At 42.3% G+C, this 19,941-nt stretch overlaps 1 protein-coding gene across 2 annotated transcripts in view; it reads right to left on the bottom strand.

Moving 5' to 3' along the window:
• LOC135263681 (transcription factor COE1) overlaps positions 1 to 12,558 on the bottom strand; it is a 147,919-nt gene extending 135,361 nt beyond the window's left edge. For both annotated transcript variants that reach the window (XM_064351990.1, XM_064351989.1), the window contains exons 1-4: positions 11,816 to 12,558; positions 10,917 to 11,073; positions 9,566 to 9,629; positions 8,016 to 8,071 (exon numbers count right to left, since the gene is read on the bottom strand). In XM_064351990.1, the coding sequence (XP_064208060.1) occupies positions 8,016 to 8,071; positions 9,566 to 9,629; positions 10,917 to 11,073; positions 11,816 to 11,949 (411 nt within the window). In that variant the 5' untranslated portion in view covers positions 11,950 to 12,558. The remainder of the gene's footprint in view (positions 1 to 8,015; positions 8,072 to 9,565; positions 9,630 to 10,916; positions 11,074 to 11,815) is intronic.
• Between the last annotated feature and the right edge of the window lie 7,383 nt (positions 12,559 to 19,941).

The raw sequence follows: 19,941 nt of genomic DNA, 5'->3' as shown, positions 1-19,941 counted from the left end.
AAAGGTCCAGATCACACCAGCGCTCATGCTGTGGTTCCTTTTTACAGATCACTCGCCATGCACCCACAGAGAAACACCGGGGACAGGGGTGCAGAGGTCAGGGGTGAGAGGTCAAAGAAGCTCTGAAACCCAGGGGTGGAGCAGGAGCAGCCAGGGCGGCCTTTACCCCAGAAACCGAAACGCAGCCAAGAACCAGCGTATCCTCCCGAGAACAGGCAGAAAATAAAGCTAAAGAATTTTCATTTTCTTGGCATAATGCAAGTGTCTTGATGACAAAAACATGTTGCCGTGAAACTATTTTCAAAAATATTATTTATTTTAGTTCTCTTGAATGTCCCTTGTAGTGTAAGCTTCAGCATAATATAATTATATGGTTCTTGGGTATTAAGACCAGAGATTCATGTCCCCTACAAGGGACAAAAATTAACTGCTGGGTCTCAGGAGGTGATAGGCCTGAGATGTGTAACCCTCTGACAACAGACTATATACAGGGCAAATACAATTAAACTAAAAAAAGATAATCGCCCCACACGCGCTTTCCATACTCCTCCCTCTCCCTCTCTCTCCACCTTCCCGTTAACATTTGTTCCAGTTTAACCCTTTGAACAGCAGGTTTTTTGGAATGCCTTTTTTTTCGAAATTATAAGCCAGTGTTCTAGAACTCCGTTGCTTTCGATCGCCAGTAGTGATTGTGACATCAGCATTAGAATGTTCAGTTAAGAACACTCAAATCACTTGTGACCTTGCACCTTAAACAGCATTCCCACCCGAGCAAAAGTCACGCGCGCAGAAGAGCTTCATTAGCATGTACTGGGTGTGGCAGAAACGATCTGCTGAGTAGCCGCGGGTTTTCTGGGGTAACCGGGTGGGACGGGTCCGGCGACGCTGGCCCGTAACAACCTGTCCAGAGCACTGTTCCCCTGCGGCCTGCGAAACGCTGCACAGGGAAAAGTATAAACCATCCCTGGGGCGGGCAACGGTACGTGGTGTCATCTGGCGAATTTGGGGATGGCCTGCCTACTGGTGGCCTGCCCACCCCACATTACCACGGGAGCCCCCCCCCCTCCTTTAACAATACCCCCGCTCAATTCTAGAACTCCAAACCAGCTGAAACAGCTCCTTTTTTTGGCAATATGTGAGAAAAATCGAGGTCTTGGCATGCCAATTTTTTTCTCATATTCTTGCCAATATGAAAACAATAGAGAAGCCAATAATAATGGGGAGATAATTATTTCATAAGCGTTTTTTTATTTTTTTATTTTACTTTTTGCATCCACAGCAGAGATGCAGGCTGGGTAATGGCATCACCATCATTCTCTTTCCGTAAGCAGAACACGGCAACCACATATGTGCCAATATTTGGCCAGGGATAATCGTCCTGTCCCTGTTTTGTTTTAAAAGTGGATGTAATCAAAATGTAACTGCAGCACCATTGTTTCATTCGCAACTCCAGGGGGCACGAGAAAGGTCTTCTTCCCGTGAATACCCTGCGAATGGTAAACTGAAATCAAACCCGATAAAAAAAGGCGAAAAAAAAATAGCAACAGGGAATGTTCTTCTTATTCCCCCTCAAAAAAAAAGAAAGAAAAACATTTCTGTGGCCCCACCCTTCTCTCAGCGCTTAAATATTCATGACTCATGCTGTGTAGCCCCTTCCCCTGGCGAGAAAGCTCTTCGACAAAACACGAAGCTCTGGGTTTTTGTGACAGGCCAGAAAGCTCTGTTTCCCCCTCTCTCTCTGTGCTGCTGAAAGCGACAGGAAGGCTCCCTCTCGCGTCACCAGTTCTCTTCTGCGAGGTCCGCTGCGCGTACGTGCGTTCGCACTGTATCTCGTATCGTCTCTTGAGCTCAGAACACATGGCTATATGTGGTCATTGTGCAGTAGGAGGGGGGTGGTGTGTGTGTATGTGGAGGGGGTGAGCAGTTGGGATGCCAGACTGGAGCGTGGTGGGCCATCTGGTCCACCCCCCCCCCCCCTTCCAAAAACCCCAGCTTTGTTTTGCCCCCCCACCCCCCACCCTCCATTCCAAACAACACGTTTTCCCGCACCACAAACCGCTTCTTTTCACCCAAACACACACAGCCTGGAGCTGTCCACACACCACCGTCACATCCCATCAACCCCCTCTCTACCCATAATGCCACAGCGAGGGATTAGATGCATGCCGATGCTGGTTTACGTTACGGACTGATGCCACTGATGATGTCACTGTGCTCCCCTCAAATGAGTAGTTGTGAACTACAAAAAAGACACATTTTAGACAAAATAAGAAATCAAGAAATCTTTTTTATAGTATTTCAAGTTCTGTAAAACTTGCCCGGCACATGTTCTTCAGAGATGCAAAAAAAAAAGAAAAAAGGAAAAATATTCTCACCTCTGTAGAGGCAGTATCCAGGACAATTGTTCTTTTTTTTTTGTTCCACTTTGAGAAGAGAAGGAGACTCAAAGTCTACTACAGCAGAACCAAATTCATCACTGTCTGCAGGTTCGAGGCACCAGACCCAGTGGCCAGCCCACCTGTGCCACACCCATCATCCAGCCCACCTGTGCCACACCCACCATACAGCCCACCCGCACCCTCCTCTCTTCAGGGCCCTATCGACAGGAACACAGAGAGAATCACCACGGCTTTCAATCGCACACAAATCAAAATACGATCAATACATAATCAGCTTGCCAGATTAAACTGTCTATTATTTTAAATATCATTCATTCCTATTGTTTATTTTTAAAGGTTATGTCAATACAAATCGTGTTTCAGTCATTATTACACTTATTGGAATTCTAAATGTGATGAATTTGGAATTACTTTTTTGTAAATTTGGGGGTGCAGGGGGTGGGGTCACAGCCAGCACCCTAAATACATATATTTAAAAACCACTACATACATATTCACAGTTAAGCACTAACAAAATTGCTATTATTACAAAACACACTTTGTCATACTTGTGAGAATACACTTGAGTTCCGAGACTTCCTCCACACAATAGTTCTCATTAAAAACGAATTCAGTGTAGTCTGGTAACAAACTCTACCCGAAATACTACAGCATCACTTCTCAATTAAACAGCCTCACCTCAGCTCAGGTTAATCCACTACATCCCCAGCTCTGCCACTCCTTAATTCTTCAGGGATTAATACAGCTACAGAAGCCGCTCTTTTAAAGGTGCACTCCACTGAGTGTGGTTAAATGTGATTGTCAAACGCAGCTGAAAATATATAAAAGCACTGGAGCAACATTGTCTTTTAAAAACCATGCATGGAAAAACATAAACCCCTGGCCATGACCCATGAAAATAAAAACAACATGAAGGGTTCATCAGCTTTGCTTTCACTCAAGATTAACACAGAGTAGCAGGCTGACACCAGTGTTTTTTTTCCTCATTAACCCTTCGAAGAACAGGTTTTCTGGAATGTTTCTATTTTTTCAAAGTCAGTGTTCTAGAACTCCTTTGCTTTCAGTTACCAGTAGTGATTGTTACATGAACTGAACGTTCTAACCACATATTACATATCTATGATCTCACAGCCTAAAGGGTTAAGAGACATGGCTGTAAGACACAGGGCTGCTTTTTTATACTGTTAGTTGTTTTCCAAATAGTTTTAATGTTTTCTCTTTTTTTTCTTTGTATCCTGACATATGAGGGGACAAGGAGCTTCATTCAGCCCTACCTTCCTTCAATCTGAATCCATAAACAGACGCAGGAACACAGGAAGTGTCTAATATAGGATATTTATGTCACTTAGTGCAATTTGTTTAGGTGGCTGAAGTGTTTTGGGGTTGGTGATTAAACGTAATATAAACAGACTCACAAATTCAGCCATCAAATAAAAATAATGGGGCGGGCCGGGGGGGGGGAGGGGGGGGGGTGTTACAAGGCCAGGAGCCCTTTCTGGAAACTACGGGGGGGATTTTGGAGGACGTGTTTACGAAGTTAACAGCTTTTGCTGATGTTTCACCCTCTTGCCAGGGAGATGTCCAATTTAGAGCTTGCTGCTTGCGTCAAGGGGACGACCGGCTATAAAGCTATGGAGGTAAATGACTATGAAGCAGGCATAGCACGCGAAACGGCGGCTCCTATCAGGCTAAACAGAGGGCGCGTTAACAAGCACACACCGTAGCGCCGATTTGTCTTTGAACACATTTTTGCAGAAGTAACTTTTCATATTTCATCCGCAGTTGTCTTCCGCGGCTTTTTGATGTGACGGCTGAATCTGAGGCGTGTAAACAAGCTGCTATAAATACACGAGAGACGCACTTCCCTTTCTGCTACAGTCGCCCGCGCGCGTGTCACCGGGAGTGCGTCTGCCTCTCTTCTCGGGCCTCCGCTGCTGCTGCTGCTGCTTTCTCTTTTTTCTTCTTTTTTTAAAGGTGTCGCGACCGTGCGGCGCGCGCCTTTGTTCCCGCCGCTCAGCTGTTCGGCGCCCGAACCCGCTCGCGGGGTGAGGGAGGCTGGCTTCCGCGCGGTCCTCCGCAGACCTGTCAGACGCTGCAGTCGCTGATCACAGACGCCGCCTGTCACACTGACACCCGAGGCCTGTCGCACCGCACGCCAGCGCTCTCTCCCCCTCTCTCTCCTTCTCTCTCTCCACCTCCCTCTCTCTCCTTCTCTCTCTCTCCCCCCTCTCTCTCTCTGTCTCTCTCTCCACCTCTCTCTCTCTTTCTCGCTCTCTTTCTCTTTCTCTCTCTCTCTCCCGCACACCGTCTCTGCACAACCTTGTCATGCAAAAACAGAGCTCCGCGATGCTAAAAAATAAATAAATAAATATCATTAGCGCTACCGCTGCAGTACCGTTATAATTGGCATTATCCTAATAAGTGTCTCCATTAATGTTGTTTGCACTTTACGCCGCAGAATAACAGGGTTAAAACATTCTTAAAAAGAGATGGCTTTGCAAAGTACTGCCTGAACCCCTCTCACCACCCAGCCCCCCCCCCCACTCCCTCTCCCTAAACTCAGAAACAAGGAGCAAAACATGTCTAGCATTTCAACGATTATTAGGATTATGATTGTACTGTTTTGTTATTGTTCTCGTATTTTGCTCGCGTTGTTGTAGTTCAGCAGTGCAGTGTGTAGCCTGCCGAAAAAAAGTACTTAACCCTTTGAAGAACAGGTTTTCTGGCATGTTTCAAGTCTGCGTTCTAGAACTCCACTGCTTTCTATTGCCAGCAGTGATTGTTAGGTCAGTATTACAATGTGCAGTTGAGAACACTCTAATCACATATCTGTGGCCTAACAGCTTAATTAACCACAGAGGACTGGGCGATGAGGGTGCATGGATCAGCCTCCGTGGTCCGTGGCTGTTCCTTAATCTTCTCTGCACTGTGTGCTCAACAGCCCTGCAAACTAGACCAAGCTCATAACTTTGCACAGGGCTTAACTTCCTGTCCAAAATGAATCTCTTCAGCTGCATCGCACATTTGAAAGCGTATTGAGCTGTGTATCAAAGAAAATAAAACTAGCTCAGCAATCAGGTAACTTGAATGATTGAAGGGATTTGGTAAGCTTATATGACCGGCCCTCTGTCACCAAACCACTGGTCTTCCTGTCCCCAGTCTGCTCTGACAACATTTTCACGCCGTTGTTTTAGTCATCCTGATCACGTCCCCATAACATCCCCAAAATATCCCCATAACATTCTAATGTCTCTCCAAATCAGCATATCACATGTTCTCACTCTGCGTATACACACACAGATTCACACCCTGATAACATCCCCCACAACATCCTCATAACGTTCCTGTAACGTTCTGACACCTGTCTCTCCAAACTACCAGATCGTCTGTCCTCACTCTGCACAGACACTCCTTCCACACCACTGTTTCGGCATCCTGATCATGTCCCTATAGCATCCTCATAACGTCCCCATAAAATCCTGACACCTGTCTCTCCAAACCACCAGATCACCTGTCCTCACTCTGCTCCTCCCCTGTCACACGTCCCCCATGCCTTGGCCGCACACACACACACACGCACACGCACACACACACACGCACACACACACACACACACACACACACACCAACACATACATCACACACACGAACACACACGCGCACACACACACACACACACACACACACACACACACACACACGCACACCCTGTCAACGCGCCAGCAAGCCCGCCAGATTCCCAGCCGCCACATCGTTAACAGGCTTCCAGGGGCCTTAGCATGAAGCGGAGGAGCTCTCCTCAAACCGCCGCCGCTACTCTCCGCTCGTCTCACATCTCCGACAGCCGCGGAGAGACACACACACCGCTGAACGCAGCCGACGAAACCGAATTAAAGCAGCCTTCCAGTCCTCGTGTCTGCTTCGGTGTATCGTACAAAACGCCATCTGAACAGCTGCTCAGGCAGAACTTTTTATTTTTTGCTAAAATGTGTTTCATTATAGCGATGGTGGGGGGGGGGGGCATTCAATCAAACCTCCGTGGCTGTTTCACATCAGAGTGTCACTCAAAGGCCCGTGCTTCAGTGCTTGATTGCAGTGAAGCAGAGTAAAGCCCAAAACCAGCTGAGACATTTCACAATGTACTCCTCAAACAGACAGAAGACCGTTCACCTTTTGGCTGCGTTTCATTTGTTATCATTTCCTTTTTCAGGGCAACATACATTTAATTATGTGATGTCTTTAAAATTATTATGCTCAATATAACTTACTGAGGTTGACTTGAACTGGCAATCTTATAGCTTCAGACCAGCAATCAGTCTTCAAACTACTCATTAAATTTTGTTTCACTAAAAATGGAAAAACCTTTTGGCTAAACAAAACAAAAACAAAACCCTGACAATACATATCAGAAAATTCAGCCAATTAAATCATTGATTTGCTACACAGAGTGTCCCAAATAAAAATGAAAAGAAGTTGTAATCAATCTGTTGCAGGGAAGCACCAAATCGCAATGAAGGGCTTAATTTTCCACGGGACACTCTGGCAACCGCCCCGATGCCCAATGTGAGGCGTGACACATGGCAGCGAGCTGGCAAACCCACAATGCACCAGTGCGATTAAAGCCGAGTGCGTGCCGCGTTCTCCTCTCGAACCAAGAACCAAGAACCAACCACTACACAGCGCACGCACTTCACCCCGCCTAAAATCACATGCTAAATAACCCCCCCACCCCCCACCTGCTCTCTGTCACAACAATCTGAGGGAACAGGAAACACACAACGCTGCTCGCCGTACGCACGCCCACTACACGCTAGCCTTAAACACCGTGACATACAAAACCAAAGGCCCGCTGGAAAATGACCGCACTTCCCAAACTCAGAGCCTGGATCGTAATCCAATGAGAATCCAGTACAGAAACAAATGTATAAAAATGGCTAGCACTTTGGATCAGTATTTCAAAAGCCCCTTAATATTGGTTTAAAAATAAATACATAACGCTCTACACTTGTAACTTCTCAGAAGACAAAGAGTCATAGCAAGTAAACAAATACATAAATGCATGAAACACTCAAAATTTCTCTCTCTCTCTACGTCTTTCACAAACACGCACACATGCGCACACACACACATCAGAATACTTCTAAATACGTCAGTGGCCCTCAGAGACTTCTGTACAGAGAGCACTGAGGCTCGCTACAGGAAGTCCCTACTGCCACAGCTAGAGGACCACTGCTGGGGTCTGCATTACACACACACATACACAGACACACACGCACATACACACACAGACACACACACATACACACACACACATACACGCACACACACACACACACACACACACACACACACGCACACACACACACACACACACACACACACACGCAGAGAGACAGAGACTCATGCACTCACAAATGTATATCCACACACAAATAATTTAAAAACTACATAAACATGCACACATACAGATTCACACAAATAAACTAAAAACTGCACCCCGACATACAAACACAAACTGTGAGAAGCAGCATATTCTTCCTCATCTTGTCTTTTATCTGCCATTTCTCAGGCTTTGGAACAAGCTGAGGGGAAATCATAAGAGTGAGAAACGCTCACCTGTTTGGTCATGGAGTCAATCAGCCGCACGTAGAAGTCCTGCTCTGTCCGAATACCTACAACACAGCAGAGGAGAAGGAATTTACACTATGATTCACGCACTCACACACACACATGCCCGCCCGTACAACCACACACACACACACACACATGTCCGCACACCCACACACTCTGCAGTACTTTAATGGTACACACTGCAGGGAGAACTGGACTGTGATGTGATATGATGATGCATGTCCCACTTAAGAACCTAGATCTCTTAAAGGATCTTCTCTTATTTGTGCATACGTCACACATACTCTTCACAGTACTTCTGCATCTTACCATATTTTATTTAAATCATGAGACATAGTCTGCTCTCTTTTCTGATAATAATAATAATAATAATAATTATAATAATTATAATAATAATAACGCAATGTATATTGTACAAATGTTCACAATACATGTATACGATTGATTGCCTTTATTTGTAATTATATCAAGACAAATCAAAATATGAAAATAAAATATTCTGCCATCTCGGCTGACTAGCATAACCTGAGTTACTTGTGCTGTTTTAGTAGTTTGTGTTTTCAGTATTAGTTTTGTATTTATACATACATCTTCAAACACGTTCGTTCTATCGTTGCTGCTCATATAAATCTCACAGAAGGCTATTTCAATCAACCATTTTTTTTTCTCCTGAAGTGAAGTTTAATTCATCCATAAAATGCAATTAATTATTAAATAATAAGCCACCATTTGGACGCTCTGTCAAATTTAACTGTACCAGTTATCAAGCGTTAGCCTTTACGCACTGGACTTACTGCGAAGTAGGCTATATCTGTTCTCAACAATGAGCTCTCTGAATAAATGATTCAGGAGCTCTCACAAGGGAAACGAGATCTGTAGCTTCCGCTTACGGTTGCCGAAGCAGAAACACGCCAAACGCGAGTCCCGGGACTCGGTGGCTGATAGGGTTGCCAATTTTTACTACAGTAGTAACCTAGTAATAGCAGGTTAGCAGTGGCTACAGAAGCAACTAAATAGTGGAAGTAGTAAGCCTTAGTCGTTGCAGCAGGGTAGACTGGTGTATTAGTACTACCATTAATTTATAAAATATAACCAATTAATATAATTAGTATGTGTTTTAACATGGATATATGGGAGGCTAATTGACAGTACATGTGTTCAGCTATGCCTGAAAGTAAAAGTTGCTTCGAGGAAATTATTTAAAAATGTGTCCTTTAAACGTCTACAATTTTTCATCAATCATTCTATGAATAGTTCTACTGTCACATTTTTACAGGATCCGCATTAATAGATTACATCGAACATTTCACAATTAATCTTTAAGCGCGTCACTTAGCATTACTCGGTATCTATGTTACGCTACATGTAAATAGGCCAGTTACACAAATTGGCGTTTGCTGTTGATTCTGCAGCAGTGTATATTAAAAGTATACTGGCGGCCTGCACGTTTCCCGAAGCTTCTGTATGAAATGAAACTGCGAATGGTGCGCACCTGATTCGTAATTAAAATGACATTTAAATCAGGATATGCTTACCGTTGCTGTACAGGAGCTGCAGCCTGTAGTGTATTCCGTTGTTCGTCTTCTCTCCATTTGTTTCCTGTGCGTAAAAAACATGTTTATAATAAAATAGTCTTTACAGCCCGTCTCTAGAATAGAGGAAAGAGAATACTGGCAGATGGCCAATAAGCGTTAAAGGCAGTTATAAATCAATTATAAATTACACAACAAATTCGGTGTAGATTCAACTCTAACAGAATGCACATGAGGATGTAGGCTACATGGTGTGTGCTGCAGATGGGAGACCGTTGCTTCAGTGAAATTAATGGGATCATGTTGATCATTTTCGGTTAAGATATGAATAAGCATAAATAAGTAGGCTATAGCCTATTTTGCAAGTGGACGAACATAACTAATTTTTCTTGCATTCGTTTTTATTAATTAAAAAAAATCCGCGGGACAAAAGTAGTCTAAATCCTGGAACCACGCGCAGTCATTCAGAAGGCAGAAGTTGCGAGCAAGGAAGCTCTTGTTGAATAAATAAACTTGCAGTCGATTCAATTATTTCTTTATTATAAACTACATTAAACATTAAGTTGCCATATGTGCTCTTGCCCTAAAAATCTATGGATTATATGCATATTTTTCATAATAAAAATACGAATATTCTATTATGAACCTAAATTAACACAAAATAGCAATAGTTTAGGCTGATGACGAGAAAAGAGCAACATAAATCAAAAGAAAAGGATGACTGTTGGCTTCTGTAAGCAAATGTAGGTACAGTAGTTTGACAATCTACAGAGTAAAATGAGGACAAATTCACTTCAATCGGTTGAAGAAAATGCGTTAAATTGTAAGAGTGAAGTACACAATTTCCAAAGCATTCAATAAAAGCTTTGGATGCGGCGAAAATTAATATGTGGAAATTATTTCTATATTAAACACGTGTAGCCTACTATAAAGAAATAGTAGGGGTTTGTTATTGAGTTACATTAATTAGGCTATAGTATGATAATGACAAGACAAATAATTATTGGAACATCTGTGTAGCCCAAAATACGTGTTTATTAAAATGCCATGTTTAATCTGAACTCCAGTACGGTTTAAAGTTAATACTTCCCATCTGGAAAAATTGTTAATCGTAAAAGTTTTTTTATGTCATAAAATATTAGACTGCAAATGTATTATTTATATAAACATACTACACGATATTTTACGTGTCCTCTCTTTATTTAATATTGTACATTCACGGACGACCATTCATTTCCATCTTTATTTATTTCTGTGGACTAAAATTTCATTGAAGAATATTTCATCGACTGGGATATCTAATTATTCTCAATTTTTCATAACTTTAGCCTAATTATTATATTGAAAAACTCACCTTTTCCTTTTCAACAAAGCCAAGGAAAGAAGTCCTTTCGATTTCCACCGGCTGGCCTTGCCTGTCGTAAAGAGCCAAAACGAAGTGGAAGAAGTTGGATTTCCGAAGGTTTGACGGCGGTTGCTTCTCGAAGTGCGCCCGGGCAAGACCCACTCCACTGCGGATAGACGTGCAAGGATGAGGCGGTGTCAGAAAAGCAATGCAAGTAAAAGTAAAGCAGTAAGATTTAATTTGGGGATCCTGCTTTCGAAAAGAAATTAATAAAATAGCATTTAAAAAATTGACATACCGATATACCATGTTTTACTTCGTCAGATTTTCCATTTATTCAATAAAGTATAACTTCAAAGTAGGCTACTCCTCCTTACTTAGGTATCGCCAATGTAGCTAAATAAAGTCTTCAAAAAAAAAAAAGATTTTTTTTTAAGCCAGTAAATTGTTTTCTGTTACACTTTAAATATGGGTACCATCCATCTTATTCAGTGTCCAGTTCTGCAGGCAACATAATACAAATATGCATAATTATTATTAAGATTGTTGTTCCGGTTTTGTTGCTGTTTTAAGTATTTTCCTGGTTTCTTTCTATTCGGATGCCCCTCCAGTTTTACATCAATACATCATGTGGGCTACGGCGGTCAGGAGGTAATCGAGCCAGTCTTAAGGTCGCTTCATGAGGTTGGAAGTAAAGTAAAATAAAATAACCGCAAGTGTGCTATAATTTAGAACTTCCGCGAACACACAAAACATCAGCGTGAACACGAACGACACGTTGCACGATCGCAGCTCCCTCTAAAACGCGCCTGCATTACCACCGAAATGAACGGGGCAGCCTAAGCGAAGAAGAATCTGTGATCTGCGGGCGTCCTCGCGCGCAGAGGCGCCGGCAGCCGCGGGCTTACCTTTGGGCGGCCGTGTTTGCATCCAGCACTCCGGCTCCTTGCATCCACGTTCGAACTGCGTTCATCCCAGATCCGAGCGGCTCCTCTTTCATACTGCTCCCACTCCTTTGAATGCTCTCCTGAATCCCAAACATGAAAACAGATTATTTCGGACTCCCACGATAGCTGCTCCTTTATTTCCCGATTCCTTTTCTTCAGATGATGGGTAAAACGGTACACCACGTGCGGACGAAAGTGCGCTCTCTATGCAGGTGTATGTTTTTTTTACTTCCCCTTTCTTGAATTAAAAAAAAACAAACAAACAAACAAAAAAAAAACAAACAAACAAAAAAACTGTATCAAAGAAGCACGCGTATCAGCATCCAGGTTTCTGCGCCAGGAAATCGCGTTCCAGATTTTTTTTTCTTAAATGTCAATTTATCAGAAAAGCGCAAAAGCCGAAAAGCTCACTTGAGGTTAGCCCACGTCCCTTCTGTATTAAGAGACTTCGTAAAAAAAAAGCTCAGATGTCAGTTTAAGAAACAATAGGATCAAGTATAGCTTCCAGACGGCACCAGATCGTGTGTCATCGTTCACTGACAAGTTTTTTCTTCCTTAGTCTTTTTTTCCACCAAAGATCTTTGTGTAAAAAGCAAATGAATTAGAAATGGCAAATCAAGAAAAGGTGGACCCTTGTGGCTGTATATCCCGCGTTATTCCCCTTGTTAAAATGGGAGTGATTTGTGTCCCTTCCCTAAGGAATCCGATTTGACTATCTCTGAGAGCTAAACACAAGCACATTAGCCCCAAAGGGAAGAGGGAGTGACTACACAAGATGGCCCGCCCCCAAACACAAGGCAAACCTGAACACCGGCCAATAACAGCTCCCATCGCCTCATCAAGTATTCCAGCCCATCCCATTTACTTGAAACGGAGCATCATTGCAGAAGTCATCGAGCACCGAAATGTTTCACGGCGCCAGATGTCAAGAGAGAGATAGCTCCACATCCAGATAGATATCGCCGCGCATTACAAGGAAATGCGATTCATTTTATTGATCAATTAGCGGTGCTGCCATTCGGCCAGGCACGTGCTTGTCACTGCACTGGCGACACATTTCGAATCCGCATCCTTGGGCGTCAACGATCGTCAGCAACAGCACCTGCAGTCAAGGGGGTTCGGAAATCGACCGACTCACTGTCAAAATAATTTGGACGAATCATGTTCGCCTAACTTTGCTCCACGTTATCGTTTTCTAAAGTTGTTTCAAATATGCTAATACTGTATTGGTGATACTCTAGTGCGTGTGGACTGGCAGTTAAAATATTCGTGCGTTCACGTATTCTGCAATCTACAGTAAAAAGTATTTCCTTTCAGCATCACTTTAAAGTTTGGTTAAAGTGATACGTTGAGTTATTCAGTAACAATTTCTTCAGATCAGGCGAGTAGGACGCGTAACGACGCATTTATTTATCAGTCGTCGACTATTTAAAAGTTTAATACACATTGCTGTGCGAAAAAAAAAATCAATTTGGAATTGTTATGGTAAAATTTGTTGGACTGCATGGTTGGGGCAAGAGTCTACTCTGCAGATTCAGCCTTTTTATATAGACTTTATCGAATTAGCCTGCATTACCATACACTAACATGGCCTGTTAAACACATGTCATGACACCGTCGCTAAATCAGACTAATTAAAAGCGATACTTATAGGCTACTCCGGTAACCCCACGTTTAGCCGACGTTAAACTGTTTATTTCTATAATTTAGACTTGTTTCATTACTGCAACTATATAGGCTATCACTCTGCTTACTGACAAACAGATTTACCCAGAGTTCAAGCTTGTATGGGTTAATTTGCAAAGAAAACTTTCACTCTACATTGAAATTTACCCAGGCTTCAAAATTTTACTCGAGCAATTTTTCGGTTTCTTTCCTCTCTGTACGCACGCTCACCTTCCGCGCTCACGGGCAACATAAGCTATAATCCATCAAAATTTGACAAACTTTTACTTTCTTGCCGCAACTAGGAACAGACCTCACTTTGTCTTTTTCTAAGTCCACTTGCCTTTTTGAGTTCATGGAAATTGTTCAATTTGTTTACGGATATTAACGCTGTCTAAAAAAAAAAAACACGTGGAGCAACCCCGAACGAGTTCAGTTAGTCTTTTTCGTTTAAATTGAGAAGCGCTTAACATTAAATTAAAGGAAGCAAAAAACGAATAGGCCTAATCAACTAAACAACAGGAAATGTTTACCACCAAATGAATGAGCGGGAATTAGGCTTTGGGAGGTATTTTAATGCTTCGTTTTGTGTAGAAATTGCTGAGCAGCAATAGAAAATAGCTCCTCCAAAAACATTTTAGCTTTTAGTGCGGTTGAGAAATGCGTTGCGCGCAGCTTTTTGGAATGAGACCACTTACACGAGTCACAGTTCTTGCTGCTTCGTTTAATTTAGACAGGCGTTTAGTTTAATTTATGAAGCCCCGAGTTAAAAAACAAACCCTTGCTCAAAATCGAATTTTAGCGGACTTTTTCTATTAGATGCCCACACCACAGAATGTGTCCAGTGACAAACAGCAGCAAAAGCAACAATTAGCCAAATGATGACAATGTTAATGACCAACGGCATTTTCCAGATCCCCATCTTCTTGAGTAATTGCCTAAATGTGTCAAGCGCCCTGATCAAGATGGTCCGTAAAGTGTAGCTGTAGAAATAAGGAAAAACGCATCTGAGTAACTGTCCAAGTTAAATACTTTTAGATGGATCTAATTGTGACTGAAATTAATGGATAATTATATCACGAAAATGCAACACCCGCACATATGTTCATTTCGTTTTTTCACCGTTGTATGATGGTTATGAGCACATTCGACAAAAAAACAAGCCTATTTTCAGTGCTTTCGCAATGCGTAGGCTACCAACTCTTCTAACGTTTCCATGATTGTACAGATCGCGCGCGTGCATAATAGGCTACAGGTTTCATTAATGGACGTGAAGCAACATTATGAAAATGTATAAAATATGATGAAAACTCTGCGAAAACGAAGCGGTGCTGTAACATATGCTAAAATGTTGTAGGGATAGACCAATAGGCTACTGTTTGTGGAAATATGTACAAAAGTTTAAAAAATATATATATTTTTTAAGACGGATAGACGGATAGACATTAACGTGCAGGTTTACAAACCGATAGACACGATGAAATGATGGAGTTATTTTAAAAAGAGTGCCGGTATAAGTGGCTAGTGATGAAGATGTGGATGGAGTGACACCTATGGCGAAGCTGACGGACAGACAGATGACAAAGTGGACGGACATGCGCGCGCACACACACATATACACGCCCATACACACTTCCAAGTTGTCCTTCAACACAGCTATTTGATTTTCCCTTGCTCTTCTGAAGCGAGCTGCCAGCCCTGACTGACGGAAAGGCAGCCGCGGGGCCTAGCCCCCCTGGGCGCGCGGTATTTATATCCTCTCCGTTGCGCGAGAGACGGAGCAACTATAAAAGGAATCCCAGAATTCAATAACAAAGATATTTACAGACAGCTAATGCCCGATGATTTAAAATGGTAAGCATGACAGAGCCTGGTTCACGAGGGTCGGGTTTTTTTCCCTTCAAATAAGAGGTTTGGGGTGGTGTGGGGTGGGGTTGGGGGGTGGGGTGATCGTGGCGCTCTGGTTCATCCCAATCAGGGAGGATGGGGGTTAAAAACAGAGAGGAGGGATGATGGTTCCTCTGGGTTTTAAGGCTACGGTTACCTCACGTTAGCGAGCTTCCAGCCGCGCGCAGCTGAGCCCACACTAATGAGCTGCGCTTGTGTTTTTCTGAGTCTCCTTTCAGAAAGGTGCCGGTATTAACATACAAGACGCTCCCACGGGCTTTCGATTCAGCATCGCTGTGTGACTGCAGAACGACTTCTTCCAGTATGAAATGTACAGCGTGTATACTTCATTACTCATGCCCTAAGAGTAAACTATTACGCCGGCATTAATGAAACAGGTGGACATTTTCTGATAACATATTTAGAATCAGTCATTAATCCTGTGAATCCCTGTGATTACGACAAAGGCACACACGCACATAGTTAAACACACACACAGACACACACACACACGTTTAATAGGTCGTGTATGCACAAACATACCAAACATGTTGTACATGCTGGCTAGGACAAAGTCAACAATATGTGTTACCTCAAGGGGAGAGGGGGAGAGAGAGAGAGAGAGGGAGAAAGAAAGAGAGAGGAAAATAAGCAGTGAGGAGAGCGGAGAGTGTAGGGGTACACTTTTGTGTTTGCTCTGGTTTTGTTTTGGGGCAGGACAGGTTGGGGGCAGGGCGGGGGTGTCTTTCTAATGCACAGCCCATCAGTAAAAATAAAGGGGTAGAGACACTTTCATAAAACCGGTGATTTAACCAGTGTCCATCAGTTTGGTAGTGCATTACATCTCCCACATAACAGCCACGTATGACAAATACCAAAATATTTGACATTACACAACAGCCCCTTGTCAACTCTGTTGAGACTGCTATTTTACACTACCGTATGGGATTTTAAAATAGAATAGGCTATATGCTGTCATGAAAATGAGAAATATTGATTAAACAAATGCCATGTGCCTGATTTTTTTGTGGTCTCATATCTGCAGTCTGTCAATACCGGTTATGAATTGAACGTTTCGTTTTTCCTAAAAAGATTAAGCAACAACAAAAAATGTTAGAGATTAAAGATAACATCTTAAATAGTAAAATAAAATAACTAGTTAATATGCTGTTATTTAAGTATCGGGTACAGCACAGTAATAAAAAGGCTTTAACCCGACAAACATGCATGTTGACCTTTTTTTCTTAATATTTAAATTGTGCTCACATTTTCATTTTCAGTATCACTAACGCTTAACCTGTATTAAATAAATAATCTATTGTCACGTTTACATTTTTATATAATACAACAGTTTTTGACAGAAAAAAAGGAGTCATTCACCTTTTCAGTTTCGTCCTGAGAATTAACTTGAGCGCATCATGGTTATATCTTAATTCGCAGTATTATGGTTACATGTCAGTTTACACGCGTTTGTAGCCTACTCTCGCCGACAATTCTGTTAGATCGTAGCCTACAATAATTGGCAAGTATGCAAATGTTTTCTTCAAAATACGGTATTTTCATACAGATTTTGTTGAGTTGATGTTATTGCTTTTGTTAATTTTTCTTCAGTGTTTGTTGTTTTTTTATTTACTTAAAGAATCATGTCTACTTCATTTACAGCCATGCCAAAATTTAACGACAGCCTTCCAAAGCCACCGATGTCGAATCAACCGATAGCCCACATTTATTTGTTTCAGACAGGCAGAAAGAATGAAAGTCTTCTGTTGGAGACTAATTTCAAATATCAGTATCCTATACTGAAGACTGGTTATACCGTGATCTCACCGGTAAAACACTTATAACACAGGAGAGCGTAAAAAGTATGCGGACTCCTTTGTTGAGCAATTACGCCATCTTGTGGTAAACTACAGGCAATTAAAAACATAGTCTTGCTCTACGGCCAATTCTGGTTACCGAAATCATGTTTTATTGTTTATGAGTGTGATACAGGCTAATACTTTTGAAATTATGTCAGTTGGTCATACAGTTATGTAACTAGCAGCTAGGCCTATGAATTAACTAAAATCACTCAATTTTTATTTAAGGTTGTTATATTCTTTCCTTATTGATGTTTTCTCCAAACACCCACAAAGCCTTAGGAGAGTAAATGCCCTTACACAAAATCTACCAGACGGTAGCTCCGTATTAGCAGATAGGCTACTTATGTGGGTACTTATGCAGTATGATATAGGTAGATACTTTGATGCACAAACTACTTTCCAAAATGATCCCCATTTACCACTGAAAGCGCCCCCCACTTTTTTCAAAGATTAATGTCCGTCTTCTCGTCTAGTATTTATCATGCTTATTATGAAACGTGTCAAGGTAAATGCTGCATTCGAATTTTTTTCCGACGCGAACAGTCAACTAACGTGCGGGCTTGTCAAGTTGGCTTGTCATTCCGGAATGCAAGTTCCTTTCTTTCTGCTCCTGTCGTCGGACTTACTGTAACAGAGTTGTAGTCGCTTAGGCATCGGAGGCTGCGCACGCTCTCTCTGTCGCCCTAGTTCCACGGAATGCCGTCACGGTCGCTTCGGTGAATCAGCCAGAATTGCTGCTGCAGGGCCTCTAGATGTGGGGTCAAAATTCCAGGGGTCAGAAAGTAGAAGTTCTGCCATGCGTTTCTTCTGACCATGAACTCAAGACAGCTGATGTTACCAATTAGTTCTACCTCCTGGCCGAGGAACGGTGCTAATGAGCAAATCCAGGAGATTTGGAACAGAATGCTGGGGAGGACTTTTAATGTGTTGATCCTGGATTTGCCACCGAAGCAAGCCTAAAATGCCGAGGAATCGACACAATCACAGAATCGATATGAATGCGAAGTTGAGGTGTAATAATAGGAAAATTAGGTATTTCAGTGAAATGAGACAGGGTTTAAAGTAAACGGATTATTTTGAACATCGTATGTATTGACAGGGTCTGATAGGTGCTCTAAATGCCAGAAGAAAGCCAGAGCTGAAATAATTCTGTAATACACAGTGCTCCTGAGTTTCCCCCCAGAGATTGATCAACACCTACAAGAAATGTTCAGTTAAATGTATTGCTGCCGAAGAGGCTTTACCAGTTACTGAAGCTAGGTGGACACTTACCTTTTTCCCCACAGACACTAAAGCCGCGTTTCCACCGCAGGAACTTTACCCCGGAACTAGGAACCTTTTGAGGAACTCAGTGCATTTCGACCGCAGGAATTAGGGTCTAAATTAAGTTCCGGGGACTTTATTTTACCCCCAAAGAAGTCCCTGCTCGGGGGTAGTACTTTCCAAAAGTACCGGAACTTTTGGGGTGGGGCGCAAGCGCTGAAAATTTCTGATTTTTTTTTCTGATTTCTGTCCCTTTTGCTTTTTCAGACTGCCATAATTTTACTCTGCCATTCTTCAATTCCATAAAAAGACCAGGAAGACTATGGACTAATTTATGGTGCATGGTTCGCATCTGGAGGGCACACTTCGCCGCTCAGCTAGCAGTAACTTTTTGAAGGAAAGCAAACGGTGGCTGTCCCACTGCTAAAGCCGCGTTTCCACCAAAATTACCCGGAACTTTTAGTCCCAGGAACTACTTTTCAAGGAACTAACCACTGCACCACTTTCACGCAACTCCGAGTTTTCGTTCTATTCTTGTCATTTTGCGATTAGTCTATATGGAATTGACCATGATAAAGTAATCAATTCAACAGCAAATTGTTTACGACGTGTGCATGTTTTCTGCTGTTGTTGCCAGTTATTTGTGGAATGTGAATGCATTCTGTCGCCTCCGATGTCAAGACGTGAAAGTGAATATTCGCATAAAAACATAATGAATGTGTTTGAGAGGATATATAAAACAGTTACAATCTGACTTTTGGCCTGTTATATCCTATTTGTTGCATAACAACGGTCCAAGTCCAACTACCAACGACAGTTTTGATTGACAACGGTAAAATATGCCCAAACGGCCGCGGAAGAATATTTCAATTTCAGGTGATTAAATCGATAAATGCGAAAGTAACCATATATAGTCATTGTTGGTAACCCGTTGTATATAAGTGGAATAAACCCCTCCGGGCTGTTCCGGTTATTAGAAAATAAACGCAGACAACAATGGGCTGAAGGAACCTTTTAATTCTGAAAAGTAGTTCCTGGGACTAAAAGTTCTGGGTACTTTTGGTGGAAACGCGGCTTAAATGTCTGATGATTGTTTTGTTGAGTAGATTTTGGAAACTTGAACTTTTTAATTATTGGGGGGGGGGGGTTAGGGTACACAGCACTATACTGACTGAACAGCACTTATGTTGGATGTTAAACTGCTACAAACGTCAAATTATTTGTCTCCTATCATGAAGAAACCAAATATTGACCAAAATCGCCAGCATAGATACCCCGACACGTGTTAAAATCCTTCTTAACCAATCGTGGGCAGACACAGCTTGAGGTCTCGTACCCCAGACGCTAGTGACTTATCGCGGACACAATACATTTATTTGGTAATTTTTTTGAGTATTATGTAATTTTTTT

This window comes from Anguilla rostrata, chromosome 9 (assembly GCF_018555375.3).
Source record: "Anguilla rostrata isolate EN2019 chromosome 9, ASM1855537v3, whole genome shotgun sequence".
Taxonomy (NCBI): domain Eukaryota; kingdom Metazoa; phylum Chordata; class Actinopteri; order Anguilliformes; family Anguillidae; genus Anguilla; species Anguilla rostrata.
The sequence above is the reverse complement of the archived record's forward strand: the minus strand, read 5'-3'. Positions and strand labels throughout refer to the sequence as shown.